The 15,403-nt window shown below is 42.9% G+C and overlaps 1 protein-coding gene across 1 annotated transcript; it reads right to left on the bottom strand.

Annotated features, from left to right (window-relative positions):
- Positions 1 to 3,212: 3,212 nt before the first annotated feature.
- Positions 3,213 to 12,621, bottom strand: Lect2 (leukocyte cell derived chemotaxin 2). The gene is made up of 4 exons (XM_059262243.1): positions 12,576 to 12,621; positions 10,724 to 10,820; positions 8,938 to 9,083; positions 3,213 to 3,379 (listed from the first exon to the last, which is right to left on the bottom strand). Exons 1-4 carry the CDS (start codon positions 12,619 to 12,621, stop codon positions 3,213 to 3,215), a joined length of 456 nt encoding a protein of 151 aa, XP_059118226.1.
- Positions 12,622 to 15,403: the final 2,782 nt, after the last annotated feature.

The raw sequence follows: 15,403 nt of genomic DNA, 5'->3' as shown, positions 1-15,403 counted from the left end.
AAACACCATAGTGAATCACAGTGATCTACGTTTATTAATTCATGTCCTAGTGAATCACAGTGATCTACGTTTATTAATTCGTGTCCATCCCTCTGTTTGGTAACCTCCTGGGTTAGTGAAAGGAAGGGCAAAACATTGTAAAGACAGCTGGGAACAATACAAGAAGGTGCTGGGCCTGCAAGCGTCTCCGTGTCCTTTCGAAGCCTGTGAATTCCGCTCTACCTGGGATCGGAGGACCCGGCTAGATGAGTGCATTTCTTAGAGATGGGTCATAAACTTTAGCTTTGAAAGCATTTTAGTCCTGTTTGCATGCCTGTTCGTATTAAAATATTTGTGTTTGTTGGAGGATTCTGGGAACTTTGAGATAATTTTGTGGGCAGAAACAAATGGAGAGAGTAGAGAGAAGGGTCCTTCCCCATGTCAAACAGAAGAAACACAAACAAACAACTGGATTGTCACCTTTTTTCCTTTTCCTTCCTGTGATCCTTGCAGGCTTCCTTTGCTATTTGCAGAGTCGGGGGACAGGTCAGGAGAGTGGGCAGACAGTGAGTGCATCTGCATTGCTCTTGTCCCCCAAGTGTGATCAGTGCCCTCTTAAAAGATGTACGAGTTCACCCTTCTGTGGGCCTAACCTCTTCAATTGGCTGCTGACCTTGCTGTTCCATTAAATTTATTTTCTACAACTAACTAAAGGCATTTTCAAAATAAAAATCCTTTTATTCGTATTAACTCACAGTTATAAAACGTGGCAATGTCTGACCCCACATTTTTAATAACTTTTATGAAGAAAAGCAAGTTTCTTTTTTGTCATTTGAACCTTAAATCAGAACCTATGAGCAGCTCTGATGTAGTCCACTAGAGGGCGCAGTATTCTAGTTCTTCCTAAGAAAGATGTTCTTTGTCTGGAGTTTGCATTTCTATAAAATGTGCATGGCAGGCAGAAGGTAGTGCTCCTGTGCTGCTCTGTGGACATACAATCAACTTGGCTTTGAAAGTGCTAGCCATGTTTTACTGTGTTTCACCTCCTAAGCACCAATCCAGAATGTTGATTATGTGGGACAAACTTCATTGGTCAGCTAATTCAGATCATTTTCAGTGGCCTTCAGAGCCGCTTCCTCTGTGTCTTCAGCAGGAGTGTGCTGCTTAGCTATTGAAAGCAAACACAATCCACTGGAGCAATACAAAGTTGGTGGACACCAGGGAGTGTTACAGAAGCTCATCAAATTGAACAGTGATTCATATATTTTTAAATCAAAATTAATTTTGTGGGAGATTGGTTTGAGACTTGGTTTCTCTGTGTAGCTTTGGTGCCTGTCCTAGAACTCGCTCTGTAGACCAGGCTGGCCTTGAACTCACAGAGATCCACCTGGCTCTGCCTCCTGAGTGCTGGGATTAAAGGCGTGCACCATGACATCCCGGGAAAACTTTAATTTCAGTGTACTAGTCCTTCATAGATATTGTGACATGCTGGATGATGATAGGAGCCTGCATATAAAAAGTGCTGACTACAACGTGGGTCCTTAAATGTCTGAGAAACATCACTAACTCTTCTCAGACACATCTAAATACACATATGTCCAGTTGCCTCTGTGACATACTATTCATTCACAAGAAGTACTCATGTGTCACCCTTGGCTGCACAACTGTACCACTGCAGTGACTGAAATGTGTGTGGCTCTGCTCTCCCTAACCCTGGGGTAATTACGCCATTATTTCCTTCCCTTCTCTTCTCTTTTCTCTCTCTCTCTCTCTCTCTCTCTCTCTCTCTCTCTCTCTCTCTCCCTTAATTTTATCACCTATATGTGTTCTTGGAAATTTTGTTATTTTATTTCTTTTGACTTTGGAAAAAGAGCATCCCACTTTAAGTGAATTTTTCACCTTTCTTTTTTTTTTTTTTTTTTTTGAGACAGGGTTTTTCTGTGTAGCTTTGCGCCTTTCCTGGAACTCACTTGGTAGCCCAGGCTGGCCTCGAACTCACAGAGATTCACCTGGCTCTGCCTCCCGAGTGCTGGGATTAAAGGCGTGCGCCACCACCGCCTAGCCACCTTTCTTAAATACTGTTTATTTCTATCATTTGTGTATATTATTATATTCAACTGAGCTTCATTTATTATGACTTCTGTATAATATTTGTCTCTGTAATTATGACCTGGTCTTTAAAATCTGTCAGTGGTAATGGGCATTTGGATTGTCTCTGGTTTTACTATGACAAGTAGTGTTGTCATGAACATTATTATGCATAGGAATACAAATGGAGTTATTTCCCCAGTAATAAAAGTCAAGTAATTGTCTTTTCCTTTACCATACCTATAAATGAGGATGGAGTCATTCTACATTTCAAAAGGACTTCAGCAAAATTTCATGAGTGGAATTTCCAGATGATTCCTCCAGTTTTGTCATTCCTTATGACCAAGTTCGAGCCAGAATTGATCTGCTCCTTTGCACGCTTACTTGGTTCTGTTTTCTCCTAGTACTTCTTGTCAGCAGCATTAAGAAAGAATGACGTGTAATAAGTTGGGTAATTGTATATAGAATGATGTATGGCATTGCTGGATGAGGCTGCCCGACCTAGTTCCTAAGCACTTCAGTTAAGAGTAGTTCTCTTTTTCACCCTCATCCTCCCTGTATGCATGCAGCCGCACTGAGATCTAGAATATGCCTTTTTCTAGAGGATGCCACCATTCACTTCCTAGGAAACCCGTTACTCTCATGGAGCATGAAAGAGTGCGGCTAGAGAGACCAGCAAACCTTAACCCTGTGAATAGCTGTCCCTCCATCTGGCCTGACAAAGGTAAAAGTATTGCTGAGAATTCATCACCTCCTTGTAAAAGAAGCCTCCGTCCTGTCAGCTGGCATCTAGTATGGTCACATGCCAAGCCTTGACAGCGGCTCTTCATTTCTGTCATTCTTATGTTATAGAAGGACCTTCGAGCTCTTTGTCACTTTCAGGCAGAGAAATGGCAAGGTCAGAGGTCTCAGAAATACAGTCTGGATATGTTGGAATTCATTTGTTTATTTCAGTCATCAGGACTTAAACATCTGAAATAAGCAACACCCTGATCCTCTAGATGGCAGAAAGATCAGAGTGACAATGAGTGGGCATTGGAATGTGGGTTCTACATCGATTGTGTTTCTATTGGGATACACAGCTCTTCGGGAGCGGATCTTTCCCCTTCCATTCTGAACAGGATGTGGCTGCTCTTTATCTTCACCTACAGGTATGCAGTGGGATCACTGGAGTCACAGTTTTCAATGTGTACATGCGACTGTATGCCAGGGTAAACTTTTTGCAAGGGTAGCAGGGTGCCCAGTTTCTCGCCCTTTTTGATAGAACCTTTATACTTAATTGGCTTAATGTAGAAAATTTTGACACAGAAACCTAAAAGAAAATGAAGATATTATTTAGACTTCTGCAGCTTTGAATCAGAAATTGAAAGCACAGGGCTGGGGAGATAAGTTAGGTGAGAAAGTGCTTGTCTTGCAGGCATAGGGACCTGGGTTTTATTCCTATAACCCATGAAAAAAGCTGAGAATTGTGGCATGTTCTTGTCATCTCTGGCCTGGGGAGGTGGAAACCGATGTATTCCCGGCTCCCTGGCCAGCCAGCCTAGCCTACTGGCCAAGCATTGGGCCAATGAGATACCTTGTTCCAGAAGGCAAAGTAGATGATACCTGAGGAATGATACCTGAAGATGACTTTGCCCTTTTACACACACACACACACACACACACACACACACACACACACACACGCGAAATGTGTACACACACATTTAAAATATGAAAACAGTAGTGGAGTTATTTTTGTGACACCTCCAAGGCAGTCTGCCATGTCAGGATGAAGCTGGGTTTTGCCTTCCCAGCCATGCTGTTCGAAACTCACTGAAGTGAATGATGAATTTGAACTTGGTACTTTCTCTGAGAAGCTCATGACCACAGAAGTGGCTTCTGATGCTCTGGGTGAAGAGTGGAAGGGTTACGTGGTCCAAATCTGTGGCGGGAATGGCAAACAAGGTTTTCCCGTGAAGCAAGAGGTCTTGACCCACAGCAGAGTGCCCCTGCTCTTGTGTAAGGGACATTCTTGTTACAGATCAAGGAGAACTGCAGAGGAAGTGCCAGGCTGCTCAGGGATGCATTGTGGATGTCATTCTGGCCGTTTTCAACTTGGTCATTGCAAAAAAGGAGAGATGGGTCTCCGTGGACTGACAGATACTACTGTGCCTCAGTGGTTGGAGCCCACAAAAACTAGCCTAATCTGGAAATTTTTCAATCTCTTTAGAAAAGATGGTGTTCACCAATATGCTGTCAGAAGGCCCTTAACAAAGAAGGTAGGAAACCCAGAACCAAAGCTCCCAAGATTCAGGGACTTGTTACCCCACATGTCCTGCATGTCCTGCAACACAAATGCCAATGCATTGCTAAAGAAACCGCCCACTAAGGCAAGGAGGAGGCTGCAGAAAGTGCTAAGCTTAGGGCCAAGAGAACGAGCGAAGCCTAGGGAGAGCGCCAGGAACAGATTGCCAAGAGACGTAGGCTGTCCTTGCTGCGAGTGTCCGCTGCTAAGTCCAGGCAAACGTGAGCCTTTAAGAGTGACGGGTAATGATCAGACAGGGTGGGGGTGGGGGTGGGGAAAGGCAGAAGTGGACAAAAAACCAGAAAGAAACAGAACTGAACAAACTCAGGAAGACAGAATCCTATTTTAAAGCAAGATGATGGAGAATAGATTCAAATAAAAATCTAATAAAGCATTGGAGAATAGTAGCAGAAAAGCATTAGATAGTAGAAAACTGACCCAGAATATTGTTATGTCCAAGACATATAAAGTCTAACAAAACTACTAGTCCTAAAAAAGAAAAATGGAAACAAAGGATACTTTTCTAAATATTTGTGTAAATATGTATAAATATTTAGAAAATATAGTTATATGTATATATATATACTTATGTATACATCTATCCTAATGATAATTCCAAGTAGAGACATAGTATAATGTAATAATTATAAAATAGGATAGTGTTGGGATCAAATATGAGTGATCTATAAGTGTGAACAGGCTTGTCTTCTTACAACTTTTCCCTGATGGCACAAATAAACCTGTTTTGTACTGCATAGAACAACACCAGTGATTGAAAAGGCCAAAGATAAAGACTTAGACAAAGATTTGCCAAGGAGATAGAGGCAGCAGAAAGCAAGGATCCTGTTACCAGAGACCAGAATGCAATCCAAACACGTTGAAACATACAGAATAATGTTTGGCACTAACGGCCCATTCCCGAGGAAGAGGTGACCTCACCACTGTCCATGCTCTAACTGACACAGAAGCTGCTAAAGGGGAAACTTGAACATGTTCCTCTCAGTGTAGACAGAGAAAGTGAAGATTGGGGCGGAAAGTAAAGCTATGGAATTGTACTGTCCAGTATAGTAACTGCAACCCAACAAGGCAAGGGGTTAACATGTAGCTAGTGTGAATTGTACTGTCCAGTATAGTAACTGCAACCCAACAAGGCAAGGGGTTAACATGTAGCTAGTGGGAATTGTACTGTCCAGTATAGTAACTGCAACCCAACAAGGCAAGTGGGTAACATGTAGCTGGTGGGAATTGTACTGTCCAGTATAGTAACTGTAACCCAACAAGGCAAGCGGTTAACATGTAGCTAGTGTGAATTTAGATTTGCTTCATGATCAATATACAATACATTTTAAGCAACCAGCATACAATGAAAAATATTTCAGTAGTATTTTATTTTATTTGTTCGCTTGTTTGGCTTTTTGAAACACGGTCTTCCATGTAACTATGGCAGGTCTTCTAAATGCTAGAGTTGTGGCCCAGCTGGCAATTGCTTGAGACAGAGTCTCACTCTGGAGCCAAGGCTGACCTGGAGCTCCTGTAGTTCTCGTGCCTCAGCCTTCCAAGTGCTGAGATCACACGTGTGGACTACCACACTCAGCTATGTGAATTTAATCATATTTAAAATACTGTTTTGGAGACACTGGGTTGAATAAAATATTAAAATCGGTTTTATGTTTATTTTCCTTCAGTGAGGCTGCTAGAAATATATGATTCCATATTCAACTTGTATTATGTTTCTGTTAAATCCTGCTGCTGCAGAAGGTCTAAGAAAACTCATATGGTACCCTTACACTAAACAAAGGATGGCAGAAGATGTGGGAGGCTTCTATAAAAAAACTAATAGGACAAATATTAAAACAGTTGGAGCTCTAAATCAGAGGACACAATGGTTCATTGAAGGACTTTTGGCTTAAAGACACCATTACACACACACACACACACACACACACCAAAACTCCAGCAGGATTTATAGAAACTGTCATCTGACTATGCAATTTATTTGAAAAAAATAACAGTATAATGAAACCAAAAAAAGGGAATTTCCGGTGTAGTGTCTTACATGAGCCCATTGGAGATTGACTGCAGATCAGAATATGAGGGCGACATAGTAAAGTCTGTCTTCAGTGGTGGCAGATGTGTCTTAACAGGTCTAAAGAAATTAAATAAATTACTGAATTTTACCACATGAAAATAATTTCTGTCTGTTAAAAGACATTGGTAAGGAAATGGCATCCTGAAGAGTGGAGAAAGTGTGTACATGTGCACATCTGGCAGAGGACACCCATCAAAAAATGTAAAAAGCTCCTGTGTATCAGTAAGGGGACAATCTAGTAGGAATTTGGCAAAGTATTTAGATAAACACATTACAAAAGATTGTTATCCATGTTGTCAAAATATATGTAACGGTGCCAATGTCTTTAGCTATTGGGGAAAGCAAATTCAACCCACAGTGATAGGCTCAACACACAGGCCAGGCAGCAGAAAGCATGGAGCATGTGTGGAGTATCTGGAACTCTCCAGCTCTTAGCAAGGGTACAAATCACAACAGCCTTTGGAGAACTGCATGGCAGCATCTCCTGCAGCTGAAAATACACAGTCAGATGCCGAGTGTGCTGACCACATTGCAATCTGGAACCAGGGAAGTAGCCCTAGGTAGGCTGGATGTACTGGGACCATGTGAAGATGAACTCCAGTACACAGACACACTGATCAGCTGACTCAGTAATCCCCTAGTCTGAATGGAGGAAGGATTTGTGTTGGCTCACTGGTGGACTGTCAGAGAATGGACCCTATAGGCTCATATATTTGAATTCTTGGTCCCCAGTTGGAACTGTTTAGGAAGGGTTAGGAGGTGTGGCCTCTCTCTCTCTCTCTCTCTCTCTGTCTCTCTCTCTCTCTCTCTCTCTCTCTGCTTTGTGGTTGTTGTCTCAGTGTGTGTGTGTGTGTGTGTGTGTGTGTGTGTGTGTGTGTGTGTCACTGAGCCTGGAGCTCACCCAATATGCTAAGTCCCAGGAATCCACTGCCTTGACCTCCCCAGTGCTGGGTTCAAAGGGTACACTATCATGTTGGGTTTTGCCGTGGATCCTGGAGATGGCACTCGGGCCTCATGCTTGCGAGGCAAACATTTTACAGAAAAGGCTCTCTCCCCAGCCCTGATTTTGTACCTTTTAGTGAGTACATATGTTTATTTCTGTGGTAGTGTGATGGTTGGTCTTTGCTGTCAGTCTGACTGGACGTAGAGTCATTAGAAGACACTCAGTTGAAGGATTTCCATAGAGGTTCAACCAAGGAGGAGAGCCCACGCTAGCCCAGAGGCGCTGTGGGGTAGGGGCCCAGGCTGAAGAAAGGCTGGAAGCGAGGAGGAAGCCTGATGAGCATCAATCAGCATTCATCTCAGCTTCCTGACTGCGGACCCAGTGCGAGCGGCTGCCCTGTGCTCCCGACTGCGGACCCGGTGCGAGCAGCTGCCCTGTGCTCCCGACTGCGGACCCGGTGCGAGCAGCTGCCCTGTGCTCCCAACACCATGGTTTTTCTGCCCTGATAGCTGTGTGTTTTGTCACAGTAGTGGGGAAGTAATAAGGGGAAGAGGCTCTGGGGACAACTCATCGCCAAGGCTTTGAGGGACCCCAAGTCTTTGAGGAGCTATTTCTTGGCTGCTTTCGGTAGCTTAAGTGGCAGCAGAAACCGGAGTCATTAAACTACCTCTGAAGTGATATTTCATAGCCAAAGCCAAGGTCACTAGGAGCACCTAACAGGTAATGAGGTGGGAGCAGCAAGCAGATTCATCCAAACCTTCACGATCCTGTGACCCTAGAAAGGAATAGATGGGTAGCCTACTGAAGCCTTCCTGGGTCTCCTCGCCTCCACACGTGTGCCCATGCACAAAAGTAACTAAGTAAATACATGTGAAAAATTGAAGGAAGAGAAAGGTGGGGTGGCACCTGAGGAAGACACCCCAGGTTGCCCTGTGACCCCCACATGCACTTATGTGCATACACTCATACACACTTGCACATAGGAACTTGCAAACGTATAAACACACTTAAAAAGAGTACACGTGGGGCTGGGTGTATAGCTCAATGATAGAGCCAGCATGCACACTACTTCCATCCTCAGCACCACAGACAGGCGCCAGAAAATCCCTGGCAGCATTTTCCCAACCACCTAAAACTAGGCATTACTCTAGTGTCCATTTAAAGGAGGAGAGATGAATAGTGGAGTGTGTACATAAAGCAATGGAGAGGAGCCTTGGGGAATTTTACCCTTGGCTCCCTAGTCCACTTCCATTATCGGGAATGCCTTCTCTTTGTTAATAAGCTTTATTTCTTCATTTCTAAACAAAAAGAATGAGCATGGCTATAAAACATGGGTGAATTTCACAGCAGTGATAGATAACTCAAGAGGCCTCACAAGAAATAGTGCAGACTGCTTAATTCCACTTATCCTTCAAACAGGCCAAACTAATGTGTGGTGATGGGTTAGTAACTGTCCTTTCTGAGAAGAGGGTTACAGAGCCAGCACAGGGGGTCTCTGAGAGGTTGGTCATGGCACAGTGCCAGCACAGTGTCCCAGATCTACACTCTTACCTCTTCCAGACAGTCGCAGGCCGTTATTGATGGCGTTCTTGCTTCTGTAGGGTTTCTCTTGGCCCACTATTGTCCCAGTGAATGGTGCATACACAACAGATCCATCTGAGCAGAGGACATCCACACCTGGGTGATGCCTGGGACTTCTAGAATATAAAGAAGAGCCATCAGACTGAGGGGCTGCCTCAGGGAAATTTATTGCCAGGATTTTGTTCATAGTGCACAGATCCTAGCCTTGGGCATCCAAACTTGAAACAACCAGAAAATATTGCAGGGCCAGGGATATTTTGTTCTGTTTAGCCCAATTTTAACCTCTCTGCCCATGAGTACTAATGGCCGTATTGTAAAAATTAAACAATTTAAAATCATATTTGCTTCACAGTAAGCCTTAAATATTGTAATTATATGGTATTTTAAAAAATGAGTCAGGGTGTATAAATATATTGTATAGCTGTCTGACTCTTGGTCCCTTCAAGGCCTTTTATTTTTCAATGTTGGGAATCAAACCCAGGGCCTCATGGATACTAGGCAAGTGCTGTACTACTGAATACCACTACACACCCACTCCTCTCAAAACCAACTAAAAAGAGTTACTGTTTTAGGGAACCTATTGTATAAATAGCATATGTTCCCCGGGTCTTGTTTTTTTCTCATAGTAGAAGCAGTTATACACTTCATTTAGTGTAAAGACTGCCTTAACACAGTGAGGGACACCGCCCAGGCTCGTCAGACCGCAGGGAACACAAACAAAACCGTTCCATAGAGCGAGGCGACTAGAAGTTGTCTCTCTGACCCAGCAATTCTGGCTTCCACTGCCTTCACTGCCTGTTCCCCCCAGCTTCCTCCCTTCTAGTGGGCACTACTGAACAACCAGATGCACAAGGATGGGACTCTTAGGATTGTGTATAAGGCAACATTGATCAGGTTCCATGGCAAGAGTCGAGAAGTCAGTCCAACACACAAATGTTTGAGTGTGCACTCATTCTGAGGTCATTCTTACGGCTTGCCATCTCTCAGTTCTGTCTTGAGTATTTGCATTTCTTTGTAAGTCTATCATGCAAGAGCCTCACTGTGATTAGGGTGGAGGTCAGTGATACCGTTTAGGTATATGGCTGCGTTGTCCACAGCGTGCATGTTATTGGAACCTCGGGACTATGACCCTCATCTAGAAGGGGTCAAGAGGTTCTTGCCTGTTCAGGGTCAGCCTCTAATGTTAAAGTTCCAGTCAGTAACAGCATGGCCGATGCAAAAAGAATCCAAAAGGCTGAATTCAAGTGTAGCTCTGCCGGATGATCGATCAGTTCAAATTCCTTATGTATAAAATGCAATAGAATAGTTTGGCTCTTTTTACGCTGGAAAGCCAGATGAGGTAAGACAGTGTGTAGAGAAGTCGAGGAGGAGCATTTTGATTCCTTTCCCTTTCACTCGTTCCCTGATGTCTCCAGTACAGACCCCATCCTTGAAGCAAAATCTTACAAGTTGCTTCAGATATAGTCATTGTTGCACACACATATCACTGGGTTCCAGTCTGTCAGAGGGAGGTCACTGTGAGCCCTCTAGGAAACACAGGACAAAGACAATACGAAAAGAGGAGAGGAGTCGGGCGGCAGTGACGCACGCCTTTAGTCCCAGCACTCAGGAGGCAGAGGCAGGTGGATCTCTGTGAGTTCGAGGCCAGCCAGGTCTACAGATCGACATCCAGGACAGGCACCAAAACTACACAGAGAAACCCTGTCTCGAAAAACAAACAAAAACAAAAAAAAAACCAAAAACAAACAAAAAGTACCTTTGAGCAGAATACTGTCCGCAGCCGTAGCTGTCACATGTCCGGATCTCATTGGCAGATTTGCTGGCACATATGTTAGCCCATGGTCCTGCCAGGGCTGCAGAGGAGAAATGTGAGAGCCGTGGGCGTCTCCAGCCTGTGTCTCCCTTGTATGTCTACTCCCCACTCCTTTTGGGAGTTTATAGGTAAGTTTTTCCTATGGACAACTGACTCAGACATAAAACTTAGCCCCCTTGCTATATTATTCTGTCTGTGGCATATAAAGTACTTATTTATAAGCACTAAACTCCTCATCTCACTGATTCAAATTATTCATGAATACATGGTATAAATTGTGCTTTCCAATTTTCCTTTGCTTGTTACCAGACCTGGGAACCACTATGGCTAAGCAAAAGTAAATAGCATAGCTTTAAAGAAAACAACCTTAGGAACTGTACGGTAACTTTGCTTTGTAGTCAGGTCTAAGAATGGCACCCCAGCAAATGCTGACCCACAGGCAAGGCATACTCTGCACTTGTGAACTTCACGCAGCGTGGACTAAATCTCATATTTGCAGACACAGGAGTGGGCATTTGAGAAGTAATCTAAAGTGTTACACTACAGTTAGCCTAAAGTCAGGTCAGAAGGAGCTGGGAAGGGAGTAAAGATGATTATATTAAGGTTATGAAGAGTAAACATGGCGAGAGGCAGCTGTCTCAGTGTATTTTGTACAAACTTTAAGTGCATCCTACACCGTTAATATTATAAGTAATATCGATTGAATTGAATTCCCCGATTCTTGATGTTCATATTCACAGAAGTACAGTTAGCAATTTTAGCCTCTCACTGTAAAGCAAAAACAAGAGCCTGCTAATTTGATAGTTGGTTTTATTTAAAGACATTTTACTCTTCACTAATATATATGCTGTGAAGAAAAGCTACAGAATATGGCCATTAAGTATATTCTTTACTGTAACTTAAACTGTGAGTCTCAAAAGCCTTCTACTGTGGATCCAAGCTTCAAATGAATCCTGGAGCAGCTCTAACAGCATGGCTCTGGAACCAGCATCTATCCTGGACAACTGAGGCACCTAGTGGACACTTTACTATTAATCTGTTTGTTTTTCTTGCCTACCATCAGCATCAATGGGACTTTCCCTTCATCCCAATCCAGTCTTGCACCAGGAATTTCCAAATCCAATTCATCCAACTCTTACTTGAGATTTTTATCTTCTAGGCTTTTTGTGGGGAGGAGGTGGGCATGTTAACTGATTAAATTCCAGGCCAGGCCAGTGAACACCTTTACCCCCAGCACTTGGGAGGCAAAGTCCAGCCTGGACATCTGGTTGACCTGCGTCCAGGAGAAAGAAGAGAGGCAGCTAGCATGCTCACCCTGGAGTACTGGTCTACTCCACTTCTTAAAGAAGGAGGAATGGAGGGAAAAAAACACCGAGGGGAGAGACTGAGAACCCCCTTGCTCCCCCATGCAGGCAAATCTTTGTGGGTTCAAGGCCAGCCTGATCTACAGTGTGAGTTCCAGGAGAGCCAAGGCTACACAGAGAAATGCTGTCTCAAAAGCCAAATAAATAAATAAATTCCAGGCCAGGATTGGAAGGCTTGTCTGAAAGTCTTCCTACACTGTGTTTACATTTCCCTCACTAAAGAATCAGAACATCAAGAAGAGATGGTGGAGACATTCCCACGGCCCTACCCACTACGCCATTTTCTCACCTACTGCAACTGTAATTATTAATATCAAATTTTATGTTGCAAATTTGTTATCATTGACTTTTAAGTCTACCCCTAAGATCAGGGTTAAATCAGTTTTTTTTTTTTAATTAACCAGGATTCTAACAATGTACTTTCAACTTACCAGTGGAAATCAAAGCAGTTGAAATGAGGACTGCTGTGGAAAACATCTGGATTTTGCTTCCTGTCTCTTCCTCTAATTAGAATTGCTCCATACATACAGCATTCAAGTTTGACTTAATATTCTCTGCTAAGTTAGCTTTAGAATCCTGTATTCCTCCTAGATTTAGTATGAGACACGGAAAACAAAATGAGGCAAGTTAAACTGTAACATGCCGTGGAGACCTCTGTAAAAGCCTTTGACCTAGGGAAGCAGCCAGTGTTATCAGGAATCCTGACTACATATTAACAGAAATGACAGTGCTGGATGCAGACTGATGTCCTTTGACTGGGGCTGGAGGGAGCATGTACGTGTGGACGGTGGTATAGTTATTTACTGAAGTTATTTACTGCTGAAGACCTTTCTTTCCATGGATAATGCTTGTTTCAGTAGAGAACTGAGTAGTCATAATGGCAGCTGCTCCCTAACAACAACATATCTATTAGGAGTGGTGTTTTTTTTTTTTTTATTGTCAGTTCAGTTAGATTTCATCTACATAAGATTTTAGATAATTTTAACAGTTTGCTAAAATTATATTTATTTCTTTTGAGCATGTGATTTTAAGTATTTATGATAGTGGAAATTAATACCAAAACATCCATCAGTAGGAAAAATTTATTTGAATTATGATATCAGTCATTTGATAGAGTATAAGAGCTTAAATGAAGACTGTATATATTAATATAGTTAGATTATAAATACACTACTGAATAAAAAGCACTTCTAGAATTATGTATAGTATATATTTTCTTTAAATTCCCTAAACAGAAGTGCAGCCTTTCATGAATATTGCATTATAATAATGATGCCAGAACACGCAGCACAGACTGGGGAAGGGGAGAGCTGGGGGCACAGAGGCTATTTAAGCTCTAAAATACTTTGTTTCTGAAAAAAGTCAATAGCAACTATGCAAAACATTAATTTATCAATTATTAGAAACATGATGCAAAATTCCCTAATTCTCTCTATTAGATTTTCTGAATTGAGATTTTCATATATAAACTACCAGCTTCTTGACATCCCCAACATTAGAGGAAGACCTGGACTTTTCTGTGAAGCATCCTCCTTTGCATGCCTAGTCAGCAGCTGTAGAAAACAGGTCTTTTAACACTTCGCCATCTGCAGGAGTCTCTTCCTGGTCAGACTTCCCAGCCCTTGATTTTGGCTCAGCTGCATGGCCTGGACCAAGTGAGTCAAAGGTGACAGTATGGCCTATGGACCTTGTCTTTGTGCTCACCTTCCTGTGCTCTGCCAGTGCCAAGGGGGCTACACTACATTCCCAGGCTAACCCACTGGCCTGCAGACAGAACAAAGTCACGTAGAGCAGAGGCTCAACATCTGGTCAGCCAGAACACCCTAGAACAGTGTGAGCTGGGTGTTGCCTGAAGTCACTGAGGCCGCAACAGTCACAGAACTGTATAGGTAAGGCTGCACAATAGGTTACTTCACAAGCTCTTCAAGGAATGCAAGGGGCAGAGTGCCACCCCAATGGAGGCCTCAAAGAACTGAGTCAAAATGAGAAAAAGAATAATAGACCAGTGGGATGAAATGGTTCCTGAAGAAGACCCAAATCCATGTAGTATGTAGTACACGGGAGACACACCACTTCAGACCATCAGGGAAGATAGAGTGGAGTGGACACATCTGGAAGGAAATCAAAACTTGATCTGTACGTCAAAGTGGACCAGTGTTTCCATGCGATGAGGAGGGAAAGTGTAAACCATGAAATTCACATAGGATTTTTCTCAGTTCTGGAATAGATGAGGCCTTTCAATATCCAAACCCCCAGAGACTGAAGGACCATTCGCTGATGGGTTGTTGCAGCCATATATATATGTGTGTGTGTGTATGTATATGTGCATATGTATATGTATATAACATACACACACACACACACACACACACACACATATACATATATATCAGTAGGTAGAGTGCTTGCCAAGCACTCACAATGCTCATAAAGTAGATGTGATGGTATAAACCTTTAATTTCAGCACTCAGGGATAGAGACAAGAGGATCAGAAGTTCAAGGTCATCCATTTCCCAATATCCTAACAATTCTTTTTTCTATATAAAATAAGGTATTTACCTCTTAAAGCTTTTATTAAATTTGTTGTGGTAATATTATATTTGTGCTGAAATGTGGTGATATTTTATTTGTATGTTAATAAATAAAGTTTGCCTGGAGATCAGAGGAAATAATAATAGCAAGCCATTAACACAAAAGTCAGGCAGTGGTAGCACACGCCCTTAATCTGATCACTTGGCAGGCAGGGTCTCTGTGTATTAAAGGTCATACTAGGGAACAGAGCCAAGTGTGGTGACACATGCCTTTAATCCCAGTACCAACCACAGAGACCTGGAGGTCTTTACAGATAGGCAGTGACAAGGAAGTGAGGTAGCTGGGCTAAGAGCCAATGAGAGGGCAGAACAGCAAGGCAATAAAGGCACGGGTAGACAGGAAGTAGCTTGCATTTGGAAGCTGCAGAGCTTGTGAGGTAAGGTGTTTGGTGGCTCTCACTATAAGGCTTTCACCCCTACATTTGGCTCCATGTTCTTTATTTAATAAGACTGCTTAGAAATTCGTCTACACTTTGTTCTTTGACAATTCCAAGCATGTACGTAGTGCATTCTGATTGTTGTCACCTCTGCATTGTAGCTAGAGTTTTCCTGCCTGGCCCACAGTCAGGGCAAATCTCTCTCACCTGCCAGTCCCACAGCCACTCAGACCCAACCAAGTAAACACAGAGACTTATATTGCTTACAAACTGTATGGCCATACCCAGGCT

The sequence above is a fragment of the Peromyscus eremicus genome, chromosome 5 (genome assembly GCF_949786415.1).
Source record: "Peromyscus eremicus chromosome 5, PerEre_H2_v1, whole genome shotgun sequence".
NCBI lineage: Eukaryota > Metazoa > Chordata > Mammalia > Rodentia > Cricetidae > Peromyscus > Peromyscus eremicus.
This window is presented reverse-complemented; position numbering and strand designations above follow the sequence as displayed.

Excerpts from the sequence above, each read along its gene's own strand:
- Lect2 (XM_059262243.1), bottom strand. The coding sequence starts at position 12,621 with ATGTTTTCCACAGCAGTCCTCATTTCAACTGCTTTGATTTCCACTG. Across the intron at positions 9,084-10,723 it reads GGACAGTATTCTGCTCAAAG|AAGTCCCAGGCATCACCCAG; the intron begins GTACTTTTTGTT and ends TTTATATTCTAG. Across the intron at positions 3,380-8,937 it reads CCTGCGACTGTCTGGAAGAG|GTTTCTGTGTCAAAATTTTC; the intron begins GTAAGAGTGTAG and ends ATTTTCTTTTAG.